General features: G+C 44.7%; 1 protein-coding gene across 3 annotated transcripts in view; it reads right to left on the bottom strand.

The window, feature by feature from the left end:
* The window catches only part of FBXL19 (F-box and leucine rich repeat protein 19), a 388,122-nt gene that overhangs the window by 75,844 nt on the left and 284,932 nt on the right, over positions 1–27,346 (bottom strand). For all 3 annotated transcript variants that reach the window (XM_069244160.1, XM_069244159.1, XM_069244161.1), the window contains one exon: positions 15,962–16,180. In XM_069244160.1, the coding sequence (XP_069100261.1) occupies positions 15,962–16,180 (219 nt within the window). The remainder of the gene's footprint in view (positions 1–15,961; positions 16,181–27,346) is intronic.

Genomic DNA, 27,346 nt, shown 5'->3' with positions numbered 1-27,346 from the left:
GATACCAGTACTGGAGAACTACAGTTGCTGGTAAGTAACTTATTTTCTTCTACAGTATTGGATCTTTCATAGATTCACTTGCTTGTAACAGAACAAGCAGTTAGAGTACTTATAAACTTTGTTAATAGCATTAAAGCTGATCGTGGGTATAATACTAGAGAAACGACACAGGACGTAGTATTGCAGGTTAATTGAGGTCAAAATCTAAAGGAACCCTGGGGATGAACTCAGAATTGGCTCTGAGAATTATAGAATGATCTATAAAGAGCAAGAAAGGTCCTTTAGTCGTAAACGGCTACATTTCGCTCACCCGTTTGGCTGATTTCAACACCAGCAGCAGTGCAACCTTCCATGAGAGAAACTTAAGCCTGCTCTGTGTATGGGTTCAAATGGACTCTTTATGAATTGCAATAGCACTATGTTCAGGTGCTTTTCAGGGGGAGGAGCTCTCACTGGAGTCAAAACACAGAACAATTCTTACATAAATTGTTTAATAATTGTACTCGACTACAAAGACCTAGAATTTGACTAGCGTCTATGTATTGAAAGGGCAGCAAGCTGCACTTTAATGGATGCATTTACTAATCCGGATTGTGGTTCCCGTGATGATTGCATAGGATGAACATTTGATTTCTGGCAATACAGGCAGAATTGTTTCTACTTCAGCCTTTCCAGTGGCATCAGCCCTTGCCTTTGAAAGAATGACCCTGCAGTCCAAAGGAATATTTAGGTCCTCGAATTCATGAGCCTTGTACATAAGAGGACAGAAGTCTGGGCTGGATGAAGGACCTGGCCTCAGCTTATTGTCAAGAGTGTCCTGGATGGCTGCAGGTGATTACGGCTGGATTCTGATAGATAGAGCAGCTCCAAGAAGAAAATAAGTTACTTACCTGTAACTGTAGTTCTCCAGTACTGGAATCTTTCATAGATTCACATGCTTGAATCATTCCCAGCCGTTGAGATGGGAGCCCCCGGTATAAATTACACACGTAGTGTTAAAATATATTAACCAAAAGGCCCTAGGCCTCTTCACTTTAACAGTCTATCAGAGTCATTTTAGGAAAAGGACTAAAAACTTGAGTATCCACCAATCAGGTGACACCACCCTCTAGAATCCTCCTGAGAGAAGCTCCAGCACCTCAGATTTTCCAAGCACAAGTGTGTTAAAGATAGGAAAAGAGAGAGAGAGAGAAAAAGGTTAAAGTGAGCTTCTCCAGGGAGGTGGGTGGGTCGTATGCGAATCTATGAAAGATTCCAATACTGGAGAACTACAGTTACAGGTAAGTAACTTATTTTCTTACTCCAGTATTGGAACTTTCATCGATTCACATGCTTGAATCAGAGTAGAGAGCAGTACTTATGCACATTGTACCATTGTAACCATATACGATACAAAACATGCCCATATATAAAACATAAGTATATACATCTATATAAATCTATAACTATATAAATCTATAACTATATAAATCTATAACTATATAAATCTATAACTATATATATATATATATATATATAACTATATATATATATATATATATATATATATATATATCTATCTATCTATCTCAAGGAATACTTCAAAGAACATATGGTATATGAATGCTATGATTAATTATGTCCACTTCTCTCTATGTTACACTGTTCTCTTTCTTTTGTTTTCTTTCTTTTTTTTTTTTTTTAAATCATAACTCTGTAACCGAACATAAGGGATATAAACAATGTGCATACCTGTTCTAGGATGGAGGGATGGAAAAGAGATGGCTCTCCTTCACCTGAAGAGATTCCTGAGAACTGCTTGACCTACTGCTACCTCTCCCTGAGATAGAGATTCCAAGCAGTAGTGCTTTATGAATGTATGACAGCTCTTCCATGTTGCTGCCCTACAAATGTCTTGTAGGGAAACTCCCGTGAACAGCGCTGCTGACGAAGAGACTGCCTTCGTAGAATGAGCATGTACAGATGAGTGCAGAGGTTTACCCGCTGCTTGATGGCAGAAACGAATGGCTGAGGCGATCCATCTGGAAATACTCTGCTTGGAGAGTGGTTGGCCATTTCTAGGTGAACTGTATGCTACAAATAGCTGATTAGAGCGTCGAAAAGATGTAGTTCTGTCCAAATAGATTTGAACACATCTTTTAACGTCCAAGGAGTGTAATGCTCTCTCCGCCGGAGTAGAAGGATGAGGAAAAATGGATTTGAAGACTAAAGGCTCACTGATGTGAAAGTCTGAAGGAACCTTCGGGATGAAATGCGGATTAGTACGCAGCAGCAGTCTGTCTCGTTTAAGCTGTAAGAACGGCTCTTGAATAGAGAGGGCCTGCACTTCGCTGACACATCTGGCTGATGTGAGAGCCACCAATAAAGCAACCTTCCACGAAAGGAATTTGAGAGAGGCACGATGGATTGGCTCAAACGGATGCTTCATCAGTTGCGCTAAGACAATATTTAGGTTCCATGAAGGAGGTGGTGGTCTGAATGGAGGGAAAACCCTGAAAAGCCCTTTCAAAAACCTCTTGATCAGACGAGAGGAATAGAGAGGGTGAAGCATCCGAACGTCTCTATGCTGCTATTGCCGCTGGATGTACTTTAATGGAAGAATGTGCCAGGCCTGCTTGCGCTAACTGCAATAAGTACGGCAATATTTTCTCTGGCGGTGAAGATAGTGGGTCAACCTGCCGCTGATGACACCAGACACAAAATCGTTTCCATTTGCAAGAATAAGCCTTATTAGTGCTATCCGCTCTAGCTTTGGACAAGACATCCCTACACTCCTGTGGAATATTCAGATTTGCGAACTCCCTGTGCCCAGGAGCCATGCTGACAAACGCCATACTTGCCCTTTGCTCATTGTTAATAATTGTGGAAATGGCTTCAGCGGAATGTGAGGCTTGATTAACAGATGAAGAAGTTCCGCAAACCAGTGTTGACGCGGCCAATACGGAGCTATATCAGAGTGCAAGGCTATGCCTTCATCTTTGTGAGGACTCTTGGGATCAATGGAATTGGTAGAAAGGCGTAAGCAAAGAATCCTGCTACAGTCACAGCAGTACTGCCTCGTTTAGACAAAAAGTACAAGGCACCGGACGATGCACCAGCATGTCTAAATGGACATCCTCATCTGGACTCAGTGGTGGCTCAATCGGCACAGAGGAGGTCCAAAAATCCTTCTGCCCCGATTTCCGCACCCCCAGACAAAGAGGGTAGGCAATTAGATAACATCGGAAAAAGGTTTTCCTCTGTGGCTAGCCTAGTGGTAAGAGCTGTCAACTCATTAGCTGAATTGGCTAGGTTTGACAGGCAGCTATCGGTAGACATTGCCCCACATATTAGCTAGTTGCCGGAGGATGCAAAACCAGACGCAAACAAGACTTTGAAAGAGGGCCAACGCACGTCAGCAGAATTTGACTGTGCAATGGACATAGCAACAACTGCATTTCGACAGCTCGCAGGGGCTGCTGTTCTTAGACGACAAGGTTGGCTGAAGGCTACCTCATTCCAGCCTGAGGTGCAGAATAAGATTTTGGACTTACCTTTTGATGGCCAGGTGTTATTTGGAAAACACATCGATGAGGCCTTACAATCCGTTAAGTCTGACACAGACATGGCAAGGTCATTAGGGACCCTACAATATCGAAAGCCCTCCTTTCGAGCTAGAGGGCGTGGCCAACCTTCATATAGAGGAGGATATCAGCAGTACAGATATTCCACCTATCCTTCCCCTTCTCAACAATACTGTCAGTACTACCCCCAGAGGCAGCCGCCGCAACCAGCTTATGGTAGATCTGGTGGCAGAGGGCGCTCAACTGGCCTGGCTAAAGACTCGCCTCGGAGAGCCTGATGCATCCGAGGCGCCGGCTACATCCATTTCTCCTCCTTTGGTTCTAGGCGGAAGGATATCCCTATTCCCCAAACAATGGCAAGTCATCACATCAGACAAGTGGGTCCTCCAATTAGTGAAACGGGGCCACACTCTAGAATTCACCCAACTGCCTCCCTCCAATCCTTCAAGATACCCACAACAACTCAAGAATGAGATCAACAAAATGCTTCTCAAAGGAGCTATAGAGAAGGTACCTCGAGCACAGCAGGGAAGAGGATTTTATTCCAGGTTACGGGAACTGAATCCCTACTTAAAAAAAGCAATCTTTCCGTATGATCAGCCTCCAAGATGTCCTCCTGCGCCTCAACTAGGGAGATTTCATGTCCACACTAGACCTGATAGACTCATATTTCCACATTCCCATCCACCCTGCCCACAGAAAATACCTGAGATTCACTGTAGCCGGCAGCCATTTTCAATTTCGTGTCCTTCCCTTCGGCCTAAAATCAGCTCCCAGGATATTTACCAAATGCCTAGCACCAATCGCAGCCTTCCTCAGAAGGAGGAAACACCAAATGTTTCCATACTTAGACGATTGGCTGATAAAAGCAAATACCTACGCAGGAGTGCGCAGATCAACAAGAAAGTGCGTTTCCTTACTAAGCAATCTGGGACTGACCATCAACCGGGAGAAGTCCAAACCTCTACCAGCTCGCAGTATCACCTTTTTAGGGGCAAACCTGGACACGCAATCCACCATGGCGTGTCCCACATTAGACAGGCAACAAAGGTTACTGACACTAACAAGATCTATACAAAAAAGGAGCTGTGTTTCTGTCTGCCTGTTCAAGTCTCTGTTGGGCATGATGTCATCATGCATACCTCTAGTTCCTCTATACCGACTAATGATGCGCCCTTTACAAGAGCAACTAAATCGTCAATGGCTTCGGGTTTCAGGAAGCTTCGAAGATCGGATACACATAACCCCAGCAATACTCAGAGCATTGACATTGTGGTCTCAAAGGCATCATCTATCAATAGGCCTTTCGTTCCTACATCATCCGGCTCCGTGGACCATCACTACGGACGCATCTCTGGAAGACTGGGGAGCCGTGCTACAGAATCTTCAATTAAGTGGCAAGTGGCCACCGCAATTAACAGCAATGCATATCAATTGGTTAGAGCTCAGAGCAGTGTACCTCGCTTTACAGGCTTTTCTCCCGAAAATCTCAGGATCGCACGTAGTAATAAGAACAGACAACACCACTACGATGCATTACCTCTACATACAAGGCGGCACAAGATCTCTCACTCTCTCCAGAGAATTTCGAATTGGGCCTCGCACCAAGGCATCACACTCTCAGCTGTGCATTTGCCGGGAATAGAGAACAAGACAGCGGATACACTCAGCAGGCAAACATCAAGCTGCCATGAGTGGGAGCTGGACCAGTCGATAGTGGACTACATCTTTTCCCAGTGGGGAACACCAACAATAGACCTGTTTGCCAACAAAGACAACGCCAAATGCCAGTTCTTCGCAAGTTGGCATCACCAAAAGGGATCTTGGGGGAATGTGTTTGATAGTCTGGTCATGTTGAGACATGTTGAAGATGGGTTTCCAATCAGGTCAGATAAGTTTTTCTGAGAGAAAATGTGTTGAAAAGGTGTAAAGAAAGAGCAGAGCTCTGAGGAGACTCCCTAGCATGACGTGCGGCAGAAAATCTGAGGTGCTGGAGCTTCTCTCAGGAGGATTCTAGAGGGTGGTGTTGCCTGATTGGTGGATACTCAAGTTTGGTCCTTTTCCTAAAATGACTGATAGACTGTTAAAGTGAAGAGGCCTAGGGCCTTTTTGTTAATATATTATAACACTACTTGTGTAATTTATACCGGGGGCTCCCATCTTGATGAAGGGGAATGATTCAAGCATGTGAATCTATGAAAGTTCCAATACTGGAGTAACCAATTTTGTCTGGGCCACCTGGGGGCTATCAGTAGGATGCAACACCTCTCTGCTTTCATTTTGCTGAGTACTTTTTGTGTCAGAGGTGTTGGGGGTATAGCGCATGCACAGATCCCGGACCATCTGATCATAAAGGCCTTCTCCTGCAACCCTGGATTGGATGTTGACTTGCATAGAATTGGCATGCGGTTCTCACTTGTTGCAGAGTTCTAGTGCTGGCTTGTCCCAGAGAGAAAAATATCTTGTTTAGTGCTGAATGATCCAGCTCAAAATCGTGGCAGCTGTTCAGGGTCCTGCTTAGCATGTCTGCTAAGAGACTGCTTGCCCCCAGAACATGTTCTGCCTGAAGTTTATCCCATGTGTTATCAACCAGCTCCATATTTCCTGAGCTCCCTGGGAAAAAGCAAGCAACCTTGTGCCCCCTTATTCAGATAGTGCATGCTGGTAGTGATGTCTGGGCAAATTAACACTGATGACCCTGCTATACTTGGCAGAAAAGCTAGAAGATTGGGTTAGATAGCTATGAGCACCAAGTGACTGTAGTGCATTCTCTTTTGGGATGGAGACCATTTCAATTAATATTTAGATCCTGTAGCTGACCACTCCGGCCCTCTAAGGAGGCATCCATGATTATTATGATACCTAGTATTTGGGGAAGAAACATGGGACCTTCTGACAGGTGGTTGGTTTGCAACCACGAGGTTAGCGCTTCCATCATACCTGGGGTGAATGTCACTAGATCGTCAAAGGATCTTACTGTCTAGATTAATTGTTTGTCTAGCTCCTCTTGTAACGGTCTCATCATTAGGCATGCAAAAGGTACCAGATTGATTGCAGGGAACATCATAGCTAGGGCAATTTGAACAGACGCACTGAAACAGACTTTTTTCTGGAGAGCTTGCGAGCCAGTTCTTTGAGTCTTTGTTGTATGATCTGGAAAAGGATGGCTTTGTCTTGGATAGTATTCAAAGCTGCTCTCAGGAATTTTATTCTCTTAGATGGGATTGCTGATGATTTTTGGTAGCTCACAGTAAGATCTAATCTGTGGAATAACAATAGTCAAGCTTCTGCACCCTTCAACCCTTGGCGAGCCGTGGATGCTTTTATCAACAAGTCATCGAGGTACGGGAATACCTGATTACCTTCCTTCCTGGAAGAAGCTACCACAGGAGCCAGGCATTTCGTAAAAATGCAGGGTGCTGACAAGACCAAATGGGACAACCATGAACTGGGAGTGGGTACCAGCTACACAAAAACAGTAATTTGCGATGCATGGGGTGTATGGAGATGTGAAAGTATGCATCCTGCAAATCCAGAGTTGTCATGTAGTCTCTGTGGTTTAGGAGATGCAGAATGTCTGGAAGGGTTATCATCCAAAAGAATTGCTTCCGTAGATACCTGTTTAATTTTCGGAGGTCCAGAATAGGTTGCCATTCCCCAGATATCTTTTTTAGAGAAACCCATTCCATTCTGGGTAGGGAGAACCTCTTCTATTGCTCCTTTGGCCAACATGGTTAAGGCTTCCTTCCTGAGCAAGTGAAGACGAGGTGGGTGTGCTCCTCTTGGTGGAGTGGTTGGTGGCCTCTTGATAAATTCCAGGGTATGACTGTAGGTGATCACATCCAATACTCATCTGTTTGGTGTTACTTGCCACCATTGCTGGAGGAAGTTGGAAATCTTTGCACCCAGAGCCTCAAAATTATTGGGGGTAACTGGCACCTGGGTGTGGTCAGTGATTGAGACTGGTATCTCGAACCTGGGAAGTCTGTTTCCTTCTGGTGCTTTGTTTTTTACAGGCCACTGTGGGTGGTTGCTTATAAGGCTGCTGTTAGTAGGAGGGCCTATATTGCTGGAAAGGATGGTACTGCTGAAAATGCCGATATCCTCCTCTATATGATGGGAAACTTCTTTTGCGTGCTCCCCAAAAGGCAAAATTGCAGAGTGCCAAATGATTTAGCAGTGTCAGTGCCAGCCACGATGGTCTGTAAGGTATCATCCATGTGTTTCCTGAAGAGGGCTTCTCGGTCATGGGGCATATCAAGAACTTTTGACTAACTCAGGCCGGGAGAATGTAGCTTTCAGCCAACCTTGCCTCCCTAAAACAGCAGCACCTGCCAGATGCTGAAACCCACAGCGCCAGATGCTGAAACCCAGTAGAGACTAAGTCTATTGAACAATCTATTATTACTGCAGATGATGCGTTTTGCCCTTTTCTGCAGGACCTTCTTCGCCTCAGATCTTCTGTCTGGCACCAGATCAATGATTGTACTGATGTCAGATAACATTTGTTGATCATATCGACCCAAGATGGCAAGTGAGTTGGCCGCACGAACTGTGATGGCAGAGATGGTTGAAAACCTTTTACCTATATTGTCCAAGTGCCTGCCCTCTTTGTCTGGTGGAGCAAAGATAAGCTTAAATCGTGTTTTGTAACGGTGCTGATCCGCTTGGGAAATCAGAGTCTGGTTTGGTATGTCCGATTAGGCATGCAGGCGAGTCTTCCAGTGCCTTGTACTTCTTATCTATAAGTGGTAACACAGCTGCTACAGTCACAGGGTTTGCCATGATGTTTGTCTCCTTCCCATATGTAGTCAATTATTGGGATGGCTCGTTTTGAATCTTTGCTGGCTCTTTAAAATCATAGAGAAGACAGTTAGACTGTTTTAATGATAGCGGTAATTGAACTCTCCATGCCACCCTCTCCTTAGGCTGTGAAACCCTCCTAAGTCATCATGAGGAGAGTCTACAGGCAGTGGTGTTGGAAGAGATGGAGTGGAAATCAAATAGTCGTTCCATTCTTTGTGGGTGGATTGACTGTCAGGAATTTCTCCCTCTTCTCTGTCATCGTCCGACGACAAAGGATCACACCTAGGAGGTGCTGCGTTATTTGATGCAGGAGTCATCCAGGGCGTCACAAGAGGGCTAGGCCTTGTTGTTCTGGGGACGGAGGTGGGATTGGAGAAGCAGTGTGTTCTGTTGAGGGTTCCGGAAACCTCGTACGTAGTCCTTCAACATCTCCTGAAGGTCTTGGAATAAAGACATGGGTAACTGCAGTATACATCTTCAGAATAAGGTTTGTCATATTTTTGGAAATGCCCCCCATAATGTCTGGGTCTTTCTACATCTCCTGCCTGTAATATTCTCCATAATTATGCTCTTCCTCTTCTTTATATATTATTTGGAGTTTGGACGAGCTGTGGGCTGTTCTTTAAGGACCATCATCATCCGACTCCCCACATGTGTGAAAAGCCAAGCCCCAAAAAAAATCTACTCAACGACTCGCAATGGAGAGCCATATCCTATCAGGTCATGCTATTTTTAGAAACTACTCGCCCCTTCTAGCGAGCTGACAAAGAACAGGTGTTCTGTTCAGTCAGAAAGTGAAGGAGCAATAAAGATGCCTTTATATTTTAATTTGTCACATTTGCTCTGTGTTCAGAGACAGAGGTCAAAAGTCAGTTTGTCTTACTACAATTACTTTTCCTTCTGACTGTCGAGTTCCAGGATTTTTTAAGGTTAACTGTCTGACCTGCTGTACAGAGTAAGAAATGAAAGGCAGTAGGGTGTTAGTTATTTAAATACTGTCTGTTAGGAAAAACCTAAGTCAACTGTACAAACATTTCAAAATATTTTTCAGTGTTATGAAAGTCCATTTTTGTACTTGTGTGAGGAAACAAATATTTTAATAGGATGAAAACAAATCAGAACACTTTAGTTGGTGATGTGCTAATGATAAGTATTTGTTCTTTAACCCACTTTTCACAGATTACGTAGTTTTATCAGCAATGCTGCAAGTTACTGGGAAGGTTTTTGGACATTTCTTGGAACCTTACTGCCTGTAAATGACAGTTGACAGTGTGCAACCACATCATTCTTTAGTGATATATTTATTAAAGGTGAGTATTTAAACAAACTGAGAAACACTCCTGCCCTGATGGCACTGCTATTAGTAAACTAAGAGGCAAATCATGGACCATGTGTATGCAGGCTAGATTCTTATTAGACATGAACAAATGTTTAGTCATTTAATCAAACAAAAGAGGGTTTTTTTGTACAGCAGAAATGCTGAACTCACATTTGAATGTGCACTCATGTGAGAATAAAGAAACAGGCGAATCTGTAAAATAAAACCTTTGCCTAGGATAACACAATTTAAGACAGTTTACGGGTCAAGAACATTACAGTTAGGACGAGTAGATTAAGGTTACTTTCCCTGCAGGTCTAGTAAAATTTTTATTATTTTTCTAGGCCCAAGAGGAGACACCTTGCTTGGGGATGTGCGAGCATGCAAGAGGGATGTTTTTGTTAGCTTTAGTGTCATTGACGATGTTGTCGTTGAGCCAGTGGCTGCTGATTCTGTAGGGGATGTCTTGTAACCTTCATCATCGATAAAGTAATTCTCATCGACAGTGTCATTGCCGACAGACGGAGCCTTCAGCAACAATTACATACATTAAAGGATTGATGCAGACAAAGAAATGGAAGGCACCATTGATGTTGCTGTCATCAACAATGGTGTTCTTGACGTTGAGGCGATTGTTGTCAAGAGTTTCAAAGTGGTCTTTTGGTTCATCGTCGACTGTTCTGAGGAGGATCTTGAAGGATTACCCCCCAAACTTACAAACTGAGTGCTGGGCTCTTATGTGGCAGTTTGAGGACAGTTTTTCCTTCTCCCTTTTTGAACTGTACTTAGCAGACCCATGGTGTGCTTTTTTAAAGGGCCTTTCTGTATTTCTCTGACGTCCCTTGATCATGGGATCTTTCTATCTAATGTGATCGCTTCTGACATGTTTGAGGTGTCCCTGTTTTCCTCAGAACTATGAGGTCTCTGACTTGGCCTTTTCATGTCACAGTAGAAGCCTCCCCTCCCTGTCCTCCCAACATTTTGGTGGAAAAGGTGTGACAGACTTAGCAGTCCTTTACCTTGTGCTGAGGGTAGAGGCAGTGCAGACAATCCTTGTGGGGGTCTTCAGGATGAAGTTTTTTCTTCCCACTTGAACTGCAGGACCTGAAAAGCCCTTTTTTAGATGTCTCAGACACGGCAGTAGAAGCAAACAAACTTTCCAACACTGGTTTGAAGAAAACTGAGCAGAGCTCAGGGAGACTCTTCACACAACATGCAGTAGAAAATCTGAATACTCAGTCTCTGGGAGTGTTCTGGTGGGTGCGGTCACCAGATTACCAGAGTTTGGTTCATTTTAAAAGGTCATGGATAAGCTATCAAAATGATTGTTCATTAACATTATAGTCTATTGTAACATTAAGAACTGCACTGCAATGATACCGTGGGACTCCCACATTGACGACTGGGAATGATTCAAGAATGTTAATCTAAGAAAGATCCAATACTGGAGAATTTTCTGAACCTATTTGTCTGACGTGACTCTCCTCCACACCTGGGAGGGCGGATTGTGTGTAATGTTACTTGTTTGAGACATTTGTCCCTCTGGAGGGCTGGCCCCTCCCTCTTGTAGGACCTCAAAAGGGCTGGTGTAGATTTGTTTCCAACTGTTACTGCTGCACTGTCACCTGCTGTTGACTTGTGTTGTTAAGGTGACTGTGAGGGTGCACCCTGGAAGGTTTCCAATTGCAAAATGTTCCTTTTTGTTAGTGTCCTCGAAACTGCAGTATTCACTGTGGCTTTAGAAATGTTGGCCTTTGTATTTTTTTTAACTGCTGCAGGGAATCATCTAAGGCCAAGATGTACAGGGTGCATGACACCCGCATCCAGGCATCTCGCCATGGGGTCGTCCCGGACCATCTGCCTGTTTGCCTTATCTGCCAGATCAAGTGCGGACTTCAGGCATGTGTTGGCCATAGTTCTCTCATCCATGAGCAAGGCTGCCTGTCTCTGAAACTGCTCTGGGAGGTGTTTCACTTCTTCCCACTGAGTGATGATTCTGGAGGGCATTGGAGTTAGCAATCCTCCACTGTGCTGTTGCTCTTCATTCCTCTTTTCGACCAGCTTCGCTTGTTTGCTCTCCTTCTCCAGGGGAGGGCCGGTGAATGCTGGTACAGTGGTCCTCTCTCTTGCAATAGCTACAATGATTGAGACCGTTGTTGTATTGCCTGTATATACTGGGGTAGCATCAGGAGGTATTGGCTCTTGCTCTGCAAGAGTAGGAAGGTTTCTAGTAGAAAGTAGGTCTTTGTCTTCTCCTCTTCCAGTTGAATGACATATTTGTCCACTGCCCTCTTCACGACTGTACAGGGCAATGTCATGTGGAGGGGATGACCTCAAAGGGCAGGAGTCGACTCCTTCCTCCGGTGCATCGACATTCTGGAATATCCCTTGGGACTCTAGATCGTCTTCTTTGAAGACAATCATCTGCTCTTCTTCCTCTGGCTCTAGAGTGTGAGTGTTCTACCTTTCTGGTTCAGTTCCACCTATCATTTCACTGGGATTTAAAGTTTAAAGGATGCACCTTAATCACTTTTCTGAAGGATGGCCACCATTGTGACTTAGAAGTGTCTTCCACTAGACTAGACTTCGGTGTTGAGCATGTTTGCCCTCTTCTTCGGAACGAGGGCTTCAACTACTGCCAATTCCATTGCTTGCGCTTGACTGCCCTACTTCAACATCAAGAGCTTTTCCGAGGGATGTCCTCCACTGGTGTCAGGACCTATGGGGCTTCTTGGTTTTTGACTTTCCTTTGAAAAGATTCTTTCAGCAGGAGGTCTTGGGGGATTTAGAGTCTGATGTTTTTGGTCCGGCAACTCCCTCCACCCCCATTGAGGGCATTTTCAGAGTTCATCCTCCTTGTGTTTTTTCCCCTCTGTGGACCTCGGACTATATAACGACAACCTCACCTTCAGCGTCTAATACCTCAGCCTGCACCACCTTTGTGCCCATACTAGCTTCTTCATGGGACAACCCAAGTTCCCCTTTTTCAGCACCTGCATAATGGAGTAGAGTGCCTGCCTCTATTTTGCCATAGTCCTTAGTTCCCTGAGTTGAAACTCTATGCATGCATAGCATTTGGCACAGTGTTCCTCTGGCAGGCAGAGGCTGCAGACCTGGTGGAGGTTGTTCGGGGTGAAGTTATTGCAACACTTGGCACAGAACCTAAGGGGGGAATTCTCCATTTCCCTCCATGGTTCCTGCCCCCTGCATTGTCCAACTGCATGGTTAGTCACCCACATAGTTCACCTACCTTTCTGTGATAATTTGTTTTTTTCTCTCCTCTCTCTTTGTAGTATACTTTCCCTTTGCTCTCCTTTAAGAGGCAATCTTCTTGTTCTTTTTTGGTGTCTGCACAGCTTCAGCTCGTGCTTCCAGATCCAATGGAGGAAAAAAAACATCTAGGGATGGCAACCATGCATAGAGCATCCGGATCACATGCCTGACATCACAATGGGACTGACATAGCACCATATGGTAACAGACGATACCTAGCCAAAAAAAAAAAAAAAAAAAGAAGGACTAAGAAAGAAAACTATTCCGGATCCTAGATCACTAGATGTCAGAATAATGCACAGCATGTCAATCCCAAAAAGATTAACGCTGCAACAGTAATCACTGCTGGATTTTTCACACAGAGTAAGCCTTCTCGCAAAAGGAAGTAATCAAGCAGTAGAATGGCTCCCATAAAACATCTAGATTTGTACCTAAGGTCAAAAAAGAAAGATGTTTTTTCCAGGGTTGAAACTGGCAAATTGAATTTTTGAGAAGCTCAGTCAATGAGACAATGAAAACTATTTATATCATCCGATGGAGAGTTTTTAGGCTCAGGTTCAGGGCTTGGATGATCAACTAATGTATACTCTGGCCTCCGGTGCTGTGTCCTCAGGTAAAGTACAGTTCTGACGATCTGCCTCATCATCCATGATGCTACTATTGTGATCTCTAACTGATCAACCAGTCTGAAAACTGGTTTGACTATCCAATGCATGGATGCATTGATGGTGGTTGGAGTGGAAGCAGTGGCTCAAATGGCATCTGAGCCACTAGTGTTTGTTGTGGCACACTTGGAAGTGTAGTTGCAGGTACTTGAAAACCGTTGTCGACGGGGTTACATCAACTGAAGAATTATTGTTGACAACGTCATCAGTAGTGCTTATCACGTTGAGATCACGGACATGTCCATGGCGCCGGCAACAGTGGAACGAAGAAGAGTCATCAACAGAGCTGATTCAGTAGTCACTATCGATGATGTCATCAAAGAGTTCACCATTGGGATGCCTGCAGATGAGGGTCAGACTTTAAACACAGTGTTTTCATCAATCACGAAGTCAGTTTGCCTCCTCGTGTCAACTGCACACTTGTCAACTAACTTCCAGCACCTTTATCATATTTCTGCATCAATGAGGACTTACACAGTGTCAAAGACCACGTTGTCGATGATGCAGTGTTCACTGAAGCTGAAAGATTTGAGATGCTGGTGAAGAATGGAAAGGATTGGATTTTAAGACTTTCGCTATTAGCTTTTCACTCACGCCTGAGTTATGGGGTAGTGGTGACCAGAGTTCTTGAAGGTTAAGACTCACATCATCTCCAATTTGAGAAGAGAGAGTGAGAGGCTTTCTTTACACTAAGCTTGACTGTGGTAGAAACTCTGAGCAGATCAGCCTCTGTGGGGACGTAGGAGCTCCGAGTTCTATTCAACTTATCAGCCAGAGTTTGAGTCACAGAAAGTAGTGAATGAACTACACACAGTCTATGATGTTTTCAATGCTTTTTGAGCTTTTGAGGACATTGATATGTGAACAATGAGTAGCAGGGATTTCCCAGCCTATGGTGAATATTCAAGCATGTAAATCTATCAATCATCTAATGTTGGAGAACCAACTTTAATGAAAAAGCATGCAGGAGTATAAATAAGGCACTGAGAGAATGTCCTCTTTGTGGAATTCAGCCATACCTTTGGAAACAAACATGAGATGAGGTCATCACCACCACCCTGTCCCTACGTAACAAAGGGCATGATCTCCAGAGGAGTTTCATGTTTCAGGACAGCATGGGATTTAAAGGAATTGTGCATGCATGGAGAAGAATGGATCAAAATCCCAACTAATCAGAGGAAGGCAGGCAGGAGAGAACTGATCTACTAGGTATGATGCACAATGGACCAATTGGTGGTGGACAAGAATTCCCAAAACATCTAATGAAGCACATGACAGTCTGAGCGAACATGTTTTTTGGCAAATTAGGGCAAACATATACTCAATTGATTTAATGTAGTTTGGTGTAGGACGTCTTAAAAGCTACAATGCTCTAAGTTTTCTGAGGAGAAGGAAAGGTGGGCAATTGGCACGTAATGGCGCTGTGCTTTTAGATGCTAGTCACCCACTTCCCTGAATCCAGAGGAAACAAGTTCAGACTTACCCTATGCAAAATGTTTGTGCAATCCAGTACCTTTACCATCTTCGAGCATACATGCACTACTTGCATACATCTAGTCAAAAATACTTTCATATGGGAGAGTGAGGGTTTCTAGATAAGGTACTTGGTATGCTTGAATTCTGAGCTCCTGTGAGCACCTCTGAACTCCTATTCCTGAACGTCTCCTGTGGCCCCACCTCTAACAGTACTTAAGGGCCAATTCTTGCTGTTATGCAATCATGTGAGATAAGATATTGATAAGTATGATAACCATAAAGACAAGTGGGAATGTACCAGTACACCCGCATGAACATTACTGGGAGCACAGTTCTTACTAAAATTTTACAGAAGCAGTTTATGCTCTCTCCATTAGGTGGCAGAGTTACAAGTTGAGAATGGGATAGTGCAGGATGCATGAGTAGCACTAGTGAGATTTTTTCTGTGTTTAATAGTCTGACCTTCATACAAGGAGGTCTTATGTTGCGTTCTCCAAGATCTCAAATTAATTCTGTACTTTACTATTCCTGCATGATTTATGTATATATACACATACACCACCACACACACACACTGTGACTCGCCTCTTCACTCCAAGTCATTCCCTCCAGAGCCTAAGCAGTCTTCACTTTAAGGTTCATAAGAATAGGTCTAAACAGAGGTTATCCTATCTCAGATGAGTGTCACCCCTCATAGAGAACAGCCATTTTGTACCACTGGTAAACCTACATACAAAACAGCAATCATGCAATGGCACTCTCTACAAAGAGTTGCATTAAAATTTACTTAATCTAAATGAAGACCAGATATTTGTTTTTTTGAAACACTAATGTTGATAAGTTAGCAAAAGTTACTGTACCGGAGAGGTTTATGTCGGCGAGTGTCTCCCGTAGGGGGGAGCTAGCAGCAGTCAATAGATGAATGGACTGATCCCCCACTTGGCTACAGTGGCTGAGGTCCAATCTAGTCAGCTGAGGGGTGTGGCGCACCACCAGCCGCAGTGAGGCATCCGTGAAGTCCAGGCCAGCTAAGCGCAGCTCTGACAGATTCGGCATCCTCCCCCGGCTCTCTGTTTGACCTGGGGAAAAATAGAAACAATGTTCAAACTGTGGTTGTTTTGAGGGGCCTAAAATTGTGAAATGAGTTCAGGAGCTTTCAAAACTCAAAACGCATTCAGGTAGGGCCCCGGACAGTGCTTTGCTAAGAGATAAAAAAACATACAGCCTAGTTACAATTGATACCACGTATCACACAGATTCTTACCTCTCCTCTCCCTACAAAACAAGATGGTATGAGCTCACTCAGGCTAACCAACCAGAATTGAGTACATATGCTCAATTACCAAAAGTGGCCCAAATACTAATAATGCCTTTTAACAACACTAGGTTCATGATTTTGGGTAGAAAATTGTAGTACTTGTCTCCAAGCTATTGGAGACCAGTAGGCTGTGTCTGAATTATTTGGGTATTTTAACCATATCATTGCCAACCTCTACTGTGGCTTAGCTGCTGGTGCTAAGCCTCCTATGCAAGGACCTTCACTAGCTTTAATAAGAGATCCAAAAGGTAAAACTTTCAAACGAATTACCTGTGCTCTGCGAGTTCTCCTGATGTTTTGTTCTGAAACTGACAGGCTAGTGGATAGTAAGAGTGCAGCAGAAATCACTGCATTATTGAGATTTCAGACGTGACCCAATGGCATGACTTTATGCTGCTACCATAGCAGTAACTTGATGAGATTTGTAATTGAGGAAGTGCTCACAAGCATTACATGCAGTCATTAGAAGCCATGACACACGCCTTACAACCAATATGTACGGATGAGATGCAGCGTACAACTCACAACTAAATCACTAAGCATGACCTGCAACCCAGCGACTAAACAAGCCATTAGTGCTTTGCTACAACCAGGAATGCAACCAAAGCTCAGTCACTGATGAACCAACTACTGATGTGACAGAATAGCCCAGCAGCACAACCACTAAAAAGTTATCACATCATATTGTGCAGCACAATCACCATCAGCGTCTTTCCAGCACAACAACCGCCAATGAGCTATGAGGGTCTGTTGAATAACACACTAACCACTTATTTATCTTAATCCACACAACAGTAAAACTGAATGGCAGCCGCTTCCAATCCTCCTCCACCCAAAATACACCAGCTTCCTGGACTTCACCGATCTCACAACACAAGCACATAATAACCACACAAACTACCTTTAACTCACCCCTTTCAGTATGAAAGTGGATTTGTACCACCCTCAATGAAATACAACCAGTTCTCTGACCTCTTCTTCCAATTTAAGAGCATTCTCCATGAACATCAAAGAATTACACTTTGACAATGTAGGAAAGTACCCTCTTTCTTGGAACGGTTAACCCAATTTTCTGCCTGTTGTCAGTATGTGAGTGTCTACTGGGATCCTGCTAACCAGGACCCCAGTAGTTTTTCTCTCTCCTCTAAATTCTAAATTCTTCCCACAATTGGCATACTGGTCCACCCATGTTTGTCCCTAGTATATAGTACCTAGGTACCCAGGGCATTGGGTTCCAGGGGATCCCTATGGGCTGCAGCACATATTCTGCCACCCATAGGGAGCCCATGCAAAGGGATCTGCAGGCTGGGCATTGAAGCCTGCGTGAAACTGGTGCATGCACCAGTTGTCAGTAAGGTCACTACACCAGGTCACTATAAGTCACCCCAATGGTAGGCCCTCTCATCCCAGATGGCAGGGTGCAGGAACCTGTGTGTGAGGGCACCCCTGCACTAGCAGAGGTGCCCCCACAAACTCCAGATCCATTTTCTTGGACTTTGGCATCAAACATGTTGGAATTATACTTCCAGCTGCTGCCACCACACACAGGTTTCTGCACTCCTACGGCTTCATCTGATCAAGCCCAGGAAGGGAGAACAAAGGATTTCCTTAAGGAGAGGGAGGTAACACCCTCTCCCTTTGGAAATAGGTGTGACTGCCTTGGGAGGGGTAGCCTCCCCAGCGACTGGTTTGCTTTGAAGGGCACATTTGGTGTCCTCCATGCATAAACCATTCCACATCGGTTCAGGGACCCCCAGTCCGTGCTTTGGTGCGAAACTGGACAATGGGAAGGGGAGTGATCACTCCCCTGTCCATCACCACCCCAAAGGTGGTGTCCAGAGCTCCTCCAGAGGGTCCCTGGGTTCTGTCATCTTGTTTCCAAGGTTGGCAGGGAACTCTACGAGCATCTGAGTGGCCAGGCCAGGCAGGTGAGTTCAGATCCCCCTCCTGATAGGTGCTTACCCGGTTAGGTGACCAATCCCCCCTTTCAGGGCTATTTAGGGTCTCTCTCTTGGGTGGGTCCTCATATTCGGCTTGCAAGATTCAGGCAGGACTCCTCTGCAACCTCCACTTCGACTTCTGGCCACTGGAACTGCGAATAGACCCTCCAGAAACTGACAAACGCTGCTACAACGAAGAAGACTCTTCTGCAACTTTGTTCCCACATCTCCTCCCAGCTTTGCAACATTTCCCTGGCTGCGCATCCTCAGAAGACTGCAACTCTTCAGCCTGCACAAGAAGAAGGAATATCCCTTGGAGTGAAGGAGTCACTCCCCTGCAACCGCAGGCACCTACATACAAGTGATGACCAGTGGCTTGGATCCCCCCTCATCTTGAGCTGTGTGGATCCTGTATCATGGGTGGTGGTCCAAAGTAGTCCTCTTGGTCCTCTCTGCCAGCTGTCCAACAACTTTGGTGGAGGCAAGCCTTTGCCTTCCCACGTAGGACAGTACCCCCTGTGCACCGCTTCTCTTGCAGCTGTCAAGGCTTGTTTGCATCTCTTCCAAGGGATCTTCAGGCAACATGTAGCTTCAGCCCCCAGCACTCCATCCTGCAAAGAACAGCCTCTGGCGTTGTTCTCCTGTGGCGTGGGATCCTCTTTTGTAGTGCTGCATGGGCTTCTTCTGCGACTCGTGTTGGACTCCTGTGGGCGCTGCCTCTGCTCCTGTGGACACTCTGCAACGCTGAGGGTCCCTGTGACTTCCCCTCCTGGGTTGAGTCCTCCTGGGCCTTGCTGGTCCTTGGCAGCACCCCTTTTCCACTAACCGCAAGTTTACCTTTGTCAAGGCTTGTTGGTGGAATTCCTGCACCAACAGCCGTCTGCAATCTTCCTTCCAGCGTGGGACATCATCTGCATCCATCAGGAACTCTTCTCCAGCTCCAGGGCTGCAGTGCTGACCTGTTCATCACTGTCGACCAACTCGTGCAACTACAGCTGGGTGGGTAGTAGCTCCTACTCCTCCTGGACTCCACTGTGACTCTTGGACTTGGTCCCCTCTCTCCACAGGTCTTCTTTCTTCAGGAATCCAACGCTGGTTTTCTTGCAGCCTTACCTGGGTGTCTTTTTCTTCTTTTACTCCTTGTGGGTGATTTGGGGAAAATACAGTGATTTACTCCTGCATTCCTGGTCGCTAGGGGTACTGTGTTACTTACCTCTGGTTTTCTAGTACTCCCAGCTCCCGTCTAAATATTTTACTTACCTAGGTGGGGGTAGCTTGTTTGCATTCCATTTTTTAAGTTTATGGTTTGTGCTCCCCCGGGTCACTATTGGTTATTGCTATTTGCACTGTTTTCCAACCTTTTCTATGCCTATTTCTGATTACTAGTGTATATATTTAGTATATTACTTACCTCCTAATGGTAGGTTACTTTTCTAGTTTTTTGTGGTGATTTATTCCAAAAAAAAAGGTACCTTTCATGTGTGTAAGTACTGTGTGACTACAGTGGTATTGCATGAGCTTTGCATGTCTCCCAGATACGCCTTGGCTGCTCATCCACAGCTACCTCTAGAGAGCCTGGCTTCTAGACACTGCCTACACTCCACTAAGAGGGGATACCTAGAATAAGGTGTAATTACCTTGGGTACCCACAACACAAGCTTCCTGCAGACAGACTTTCAAAAGATGTCCATTCACACCATAAAATCTTCAAGACCTGCAGTATTATGCAGGAAGTTGTAACAAACAGCACATGTGACCAATAGACAAGTAGTCAAGACTGTAAAACCAGAAACGAAGAAGTGAAAATGGTAAGTACAGAGGCAACCCTTCACCACCTGTGCTAATTGGAAAAGCTTTTTTTTAAAGTTTTTTTTTCCTTTATTTTTACATAAGACTCACAACTCACTCCTACTATTTAGAAATAGAAACCATACCTTCATGAGCAGATCATCCATCACCACAGTGCATCACCCCTCCACTTTTTACTTTCCAGGCCCCATTCATATTAAACGCTTTACTGAGACTTCTAATGATAAGAATACAAGATTTCAAATTGTTTCCTTCCTATACTGTGCTCCTTTGTTCTCCAGTTAGGTTTCTGCTCTTCCGATATAACCATGTTTATATACTTGTGTAAGACAGAGTGGTTCAACACTTCAACCACCCATAAGTCATGGAGGACACAACAACCCCTAATGACCTAAGCAAAACAACCATACTGCATACTTAAGACCATTAAAATTGATCTTACAGCACAATCGCTAATTGGATCAAGTCTCTCCCCTAACAGTAAGTAATCAAGACTTTCAAGCACTGAATGCTTGCCAACAGTCACATGTAACTCATCGAAACTGCAGCCTCAACACTAAAAAAAAATTCTGATCAACCACCAATGGCACACTGTAATGCGGCCTTAATGCACAATACAGTAGATTAGTCTCTATTCACGGACACAGACACAGAACTTGGAAAGTCTCTCTCCTATCAGCCCTAAAAAGAAACTCCACGCTGTATACGGTTCAAAGTGGCTGTTAGCATTCTGCAATTCTATGTTGATTCCTTGTTGCAGTCCCCTCCCACCCACGTTTCGCCTGATACTGATGCGGAGTGTGCTGGGACCCTGCTAACAAGGCCCCTGCACCAGTGTTCTTTCACTAAATATGTACCATTGTTTCCACTATTGGCACACAGTTAAGTCCCTTGTAAAAGGTACCAGTGGCACCAAGGGCCCTGTGACCAGGGAAGGTCCCTAAGGGCTGCAGCATGTGTGGTGTCATCCTAAGGGACCCCTCACCTAACACATACACGCTGCCATTGCAGACTGTGTTGGTGGGGAGAAAAAGGCAAAGTTGACATGGCATCCCCCTCAGGATGCCAAGTACACCAAATACTAGCTATGGCATAGGTACTGTGACATAGGTAAATCACCCCTCTAGCAGGCCTTAAAACCCTAAGGCAGGGTGCACTATACCACAGGTGAGGGCATAGCTGCATGAGCAATATGCCCCATACAGTGTCTAAGTCCATTCTCAGACATTGTAAGTACAGTGAGGCCATATTATTAAGTATATGGTCTGGGAGTTTGTCAAAATGAACTCCACAGTTCCATAAGGGCTACACTGAATACTGGTAAGTTTGGTATCAAACCTCTCAGAATAATAAACCCACACTGATGCCAGTGTTGGATCTATTAAAAAATGCATTCAGAGGGCATCTTAGAGAGGTCTCCTGTATATTACTCAGTCCTTCAGTGCAGGACTGACTGGTCTGCGCCAGCCTGCCACTAGGAGACGAGTTTGACCCCCTGGGGTCAGAGCCTTTGTGCTCTCTCGGGCCAGAAACAAAGCCTGCACTGGGTGGAGGTGCTTTACACCTTCCTCCTGCAGGAACTGTAACACTTGGCGGAGACCCACAAAGGATCAGGCCTGGTGTTACAATGCCCCAAGGGCACTTCAGCTAGTGGAGATGCCCAGCCCCCAGACAAAGCCCCACTTTTGCCAGCAAGTCCAGAGGAGATAATGAGAAAAACAAGGAGTCAGCCCCTCAGCCAGGACCACCACTAAGGTGTCCAGAGCTGAAGTGACCCTCTCCTTGATAAATCCTCCATCTTGCTTTGGAGGATTAGAACCAGTAGCAATAGGGATGTGCCACTCTCCCCAGAGGGAGGGAGGACAAGGAGGGTGTAGCCACCCTCAAGGACAGTAGCCATTGGCTACTTCCCTGTGACCCTGACACACTCCTAAATTCAGTATTTAAGGGCAACCCTGAACCCAGGAAATCAGATTCCTGACGACTTACAAAGAAAGACTGCTGACCTGAAAACCCCGCAGAGAAGAAGGAAGACGACAACTGCTTTGGCCCCAGCCCAACCAGCCTGTCTCAAACTTCAAAGAACCTGCACCAGCGACGCATCCTGCGTGCCCAGCGACCTCTGCCGACTCAGAGGACTGCCCTGCAAGTACAAAGTACTAAGAAACTCCAGTGGGCGGCCATGTCCAACCAAGCAAGAAGAAACCATCTTTAAAGGGACTCTCAACTCACTCCAGAAGCGTGAGTCCTCACCACTCTGCACCCTACACCCCTGGCCTGTGTCCGGCGAAACCAATGACCCAGAGGGGATTCCCAGGCGACTCGGACGTGTCCACCCTGGGCTAACCTCTCTGCACCCCCACGATGACGCCTGCAGAGGGTAACCCCCCTGACCGCGACCGCCTGGTAAAAAGAAACCTGATGCCTGGAAGAAGCACTGCACCCGCAGCCCCCAGGCCTGTGAAGAACCGACCACTGGTGCAGCAGTGGCCAGCAGGTGGCCCTCACCCATGCCCAGTCAGTGGCTGGCCGAGAAGCCCTCCGTGGCCTGCCTGCAACATTTGAGTGACCACCGGGTCCCTCCATTGATTTCTATTACAAACCCGATACCTTTTTTGCCCACTGCACCCGGCCGTGCCTGTGTCGCCGAGGGTGTACTTTGTGTGCCTACTTGGGACCCCCTGTAGTGCTCTACAAAACCCCCCTGGTTTGCTCCACGAAGACGTAGGTGCTTACTGCTAGCAGACTAGAACTGGAGCACCCCCTGTCTCCATAGGTGCCTATGTTATTTGGGCCACTCTTTGCTTTGACCTCTGCACCTGACCGGCCCTGTGTTGCTGGTGCTGGGTGTTTGGGGTTGACTTGAACCCCCAACGGTGGGCTGCCCATGCCCTGGGGAATGAACTTGTAAGTGCTTTACCTTACCGTACTAACTAACCTGTACTTACCTCCCCCAGGAACTGTTGAATTTTCCAGTGTCCACTTTTAAAATAGCTTATTGCCATTTCACGCCAAACTCTGTACATCACTGTTTTGATTCAAAGTCCTATCTATACCTATGCAAAGTACCTTAGAATTAATGTACTTACCTGCAATTTGAATCTTGTGGTTCTAAAATAAATTAAGAAAATCATATTTTCTACTTAAAAACTTATTGGCCTGGAGTTAAGTCATTGAGTGTGTGTTCTCATTTATTGCCTGTGTGTGTACAACAAATGCTTAACACTACCCTCTGATAAACCTAACTGCTTGACCACACTACCACAAATACAGCATTTGTATTATCTATTATTGACTCTGTAAAATCTCTTGGGGAACCCCTGGTCTCTGTGCACACCATCTCATTTTGATATAGTATATACAGAGCCAGATTCCTACAGATATGATCTGGGCTATGAGAGGTGCTGAAATATGATGCAAGAGACAAAGGTGGATTATGGCCCTCTCTTTTTAAACCTTTCAGGTGGGAGATGTGAATAAGTAAACTGTTACTTACCAGTAGACATCTGTTCATGGGATGTAGTGCTGTAGATCCACATGCTGTGCATAAGCTCACAATCTAGTGTTGGGTTCGGAGTGGTACAACTTGTTTTCCTTTGAACAAGCTTTTAAGAGTCACTTGACTGAGTGACTCCTCCTCTCCATTATACTGCACATGGGCATTGAGTCCTTTGGTAGATTGTTTCTCCGCAGGCAGGAGAGTGAAGTAGTGAAATAGAGAGCAGAATAGAAAAGGTTTCCATGCAATGTATCTACATATGTACAATATTTACATATTAATGAATTGCAACACCCACACGTGTCTGGGAAGGACCCATGTGAATCTACAGCAATGCATACTACAAACAGATGTCTACTGGCAAGTAACATTTTCCGTTCAATGGCATGTGTTGCTGTAGATACAAATGCTGTGCATAGACTGTAAAGCAGTCCCTCCATGAAGCGGTGGCTAGTGTGTAGGAGTTGAAATTGTTTGAAAGAGTGTTTGAATACTGCTTGTCCAACATTTTCTTGCTGACGTGCAAATACATCTACACAATAATGTTTTATATAGGTATGTGGTGTAGACCATGTGGCTGCTTTACAAATATCTGCTATAGGAATGTTACTTAAAAATGCCATAGACGCACGTTTCTTCCTAGTGGAGTGCGCTCAGGGCAGTACAGGTAATTGTTTGGCTTTATTATGGCAAGTTTGAATATGCATGACTATCCATCTAGCTGGCCTGGCAGTTCGGGCTGGACTGTTCCCAAGGGAAACAGAGTCAAGACTGTTTTGCATATGGCTGGGTTCTAACTGGAATGGCATGGGCAGCAAAAAAATGATGGATTTAGGCCCAGATCTCTGTACTGGGGGAGAATGTTTGACATTGTTCAGCATTCCGTCCATCACTTGTTCTTTTTGCTATCCATCTAGCTATACTTGCTTTGGATATGGACTCTCCTTTATGGGGAATTGAAAAAACACACAAAAAGTTATTTTGTTTTACTAAAGTCTTTGGTTCTATGTATATAATACAGAAGAGCCCTTTTAACATCAAAGGTGTGCAGAGGCCTTTCTGCCACAGAATCTGGTTGGGGAAAGAAAACTGGTAATTATAATGACTGATTGATATGAAATTGTGGAACTACTTATAGAAGGAATATGGGATTAGTTCTTAACACAATTTTTTCCTTATGAATTTGGAAGAAAGGTTCTTCCAAAGTTAAAACCTGGAGCTCATTAACACGTCTAATAGAAGTGATATCAACTAAAAAAAAATAATTTCCATGAGAGAAATTGTAAACAGGAGAAAAGTGACTCCAAAGGGGGAGCCATAAACCGTGTGAGGAAAATGTTAAGATTCCAGGATAGGGCTGTCAGAACAATTCTTTTCAGTCCTTCCGTAAATGCTTTGATAACTTGAATTCTAAATAAAGAAATATGCTGTCTGTTTTGAAGATATGCAGCTATGGCTGCCAAATGTAGATGAATGGATGTGTAAGCAAGATTTAGTTTTTGTAAATGTAGTAAATAACAGACAATCCCTTTTACTGTTGGCTTAAGAGGATCAATGTTTTGTGTTTGGCAATAGCAAACAAAACGTTTCTATTTTGTGGCATAACACTGTCTAGTTGTAGGCTTACATGCTTCTTTAAGAATATTCATACATTCCTGTGGTAGTTGTAAATACCCAAATTCTATGACCTCAGGAGCCATATCGCTAGGTTGAGCGATTTGGCATCTGGATGTCTTATTTGACCCTGATTTTGTGTTAGGGCTGGTCTGTTAAGGAGCTTTCGATGTGGAACTACTGAGAGTTCCAAGAGTGTTGTGAACCATGGTTGACATGCCCATGTAGGAGCTACCAGGATCATATTGAGGGAAGATTGTTTGAGCTTCCGAATCAAAACAATAATGAGTGAGAGGGGGGAAAAAAAAAAAAAAGGAGTAAGCAAATATCCCTGACCAACTCATCCATAGAGCATTTCCTTTGGACTGAGGGTGCAGATACCTGGAGTCAAAGTTTTGGCATTTTGTGTTTTGAGGTGTGGCAAATAGGTTTATTTGAGGTGTTCCCCACTTTTGAATGTACTGGTGGGGGACTTGTGGGTGGAGTGCCTATTCGCTGACTTGTTGCTGCATCCTGCTGAGCAGGTCTGCAAAGTGATTGTCTGTCCCTGGGAGATACTGTGTCACTATGTGAATGTGGTGATGAATTTCCCATTTCCATATTTGTGAAAGATGGGATAGTTGATGAGATTGTGTCCCCCCCTAACGTTTTTGAAGATAGAACATGGCAGTCATGTGGTCTGTACGCATCGTCACTACTTTGTGTTGCAATTGTGGAAGAAAAGCTTTCATTGCAAGAAAAGAGCTTGCAGTGCCAGGTAATTGATATTCAAGGACTGTTGAATGGTGTCCCATTGCCCCTGGACTGTGAGGCTGAGGAGGTACGCTCCTCAACTGGTATATGAGGCATCTCTCATGAGAGAGATATGAGGCACAGGGTCTAAAAGGGGCCACCCTTTTATAAGGTGTGTGGTGCTCTGCCAATGTGGGGAGCGGTAAGTTTGGGAGTCCAACAACACTAGATCTTCCATCTGACCCTGTGCCGGAGACCATTGGCGAGAGAGGTACTATGAAAGGGGCACATATGAAGTCTGGCATGAGGTACGATGGCAATACAAGATGCCATCATCCCTAACAGTTCAATAACAGCCCTCACTGTATTCCTGGTTCTCTGTTAACATAGCAATCATTTTTTGAAAGGCTTGAATTTGGGATCAGCTGGAAAACGCTAGTCCTAATTGTGGATTGAGAATCACTCGTAGATAGGGCTGTATCTGGAGACGATGAAGATGATATTTGAGGTAATTGATGGTGAACCCTAGAGAGTGTAGAAGATGTATTGCGAGTTGAGTGTTGTGTTGACACTGTGTGAATTTGACGAGCCAACAGTCCAAGTAAGGTAAGGCATGAATTTGTTCTATTCCGAGATGTGCTGCGACTCCCGTGAGACAGTTTGTGACTACTCTGGGAGCTGTTGTGCCTCCGAATGGTAGTACTTTGAATTGGTAATATTTTCCTGCAACTACGACTCTTAGGCATTTGTGGTGGCCGGATGAATAGGAATCTGAAAGTAAGCATCCTTTAGGTCTAACGCGGTCATAAAGTTGCCCTTTTGAAGAAGGGCGATAACATCCTGAAGAGGGACCATATGGAAGTGTTCTGAGAGGATGTAATGGTTTAAGGGTCTGAGAACTAATATTGGTCTTTTTTGGCTACTAGGAAATATAGGGAGTAAAAACTACTGTACCCTGGTTTTGTAATGCTAATGATTCGAGAGCCTCTTTGAGAAGAAGGTAGTGTCCTTCGTCTTTGAGAAGAGCGATATGTTCTTGTGAGAGTCTGCGAGTACTGGGGAATATATGTGGTGGAGTGGAAGTGACCTCCAAACAGTAACCGTTTTTTATAATGGAAAGTACCCATTGATCTGTGGTAGATTCAGACCTTTGAGGGTAAACATTTTGAAACCTTCCCCCTACAGAACTGGTGTGAGCTGGTAGGTTTGGTAGGAAGTAATTGTTTGGTGGTAGATGAGGAGCCTCTAGATATAGATGGTTCTCCTCTTCCTTTGTTACTGTTCAGTCTGTAGGAACCTCTAAAATAACCTCTGGTGTAATGAGAGGTAGGCT

Source organism: Pleurodeles waltl, chromosome 7 (assembly GCF_031143425.1).
Source record: "Pleurodeles waltl isolate 20211129_DDA chromosome 7, aPleWal1.hap1.20221129, whole genome shotgun sequence".
Taxonomy (NCBI): Eukaryota; Metazoa; Chordata; class Amphibia; order Caudata; family Salamandridae; genus Pleurodeles; species Pleurodeles waltl.
The sequence above is the reverse complement of the archived record's forward strand: the minus strand, read 5'-3'. Positions and strand labels throughout refer to the sequence as shown.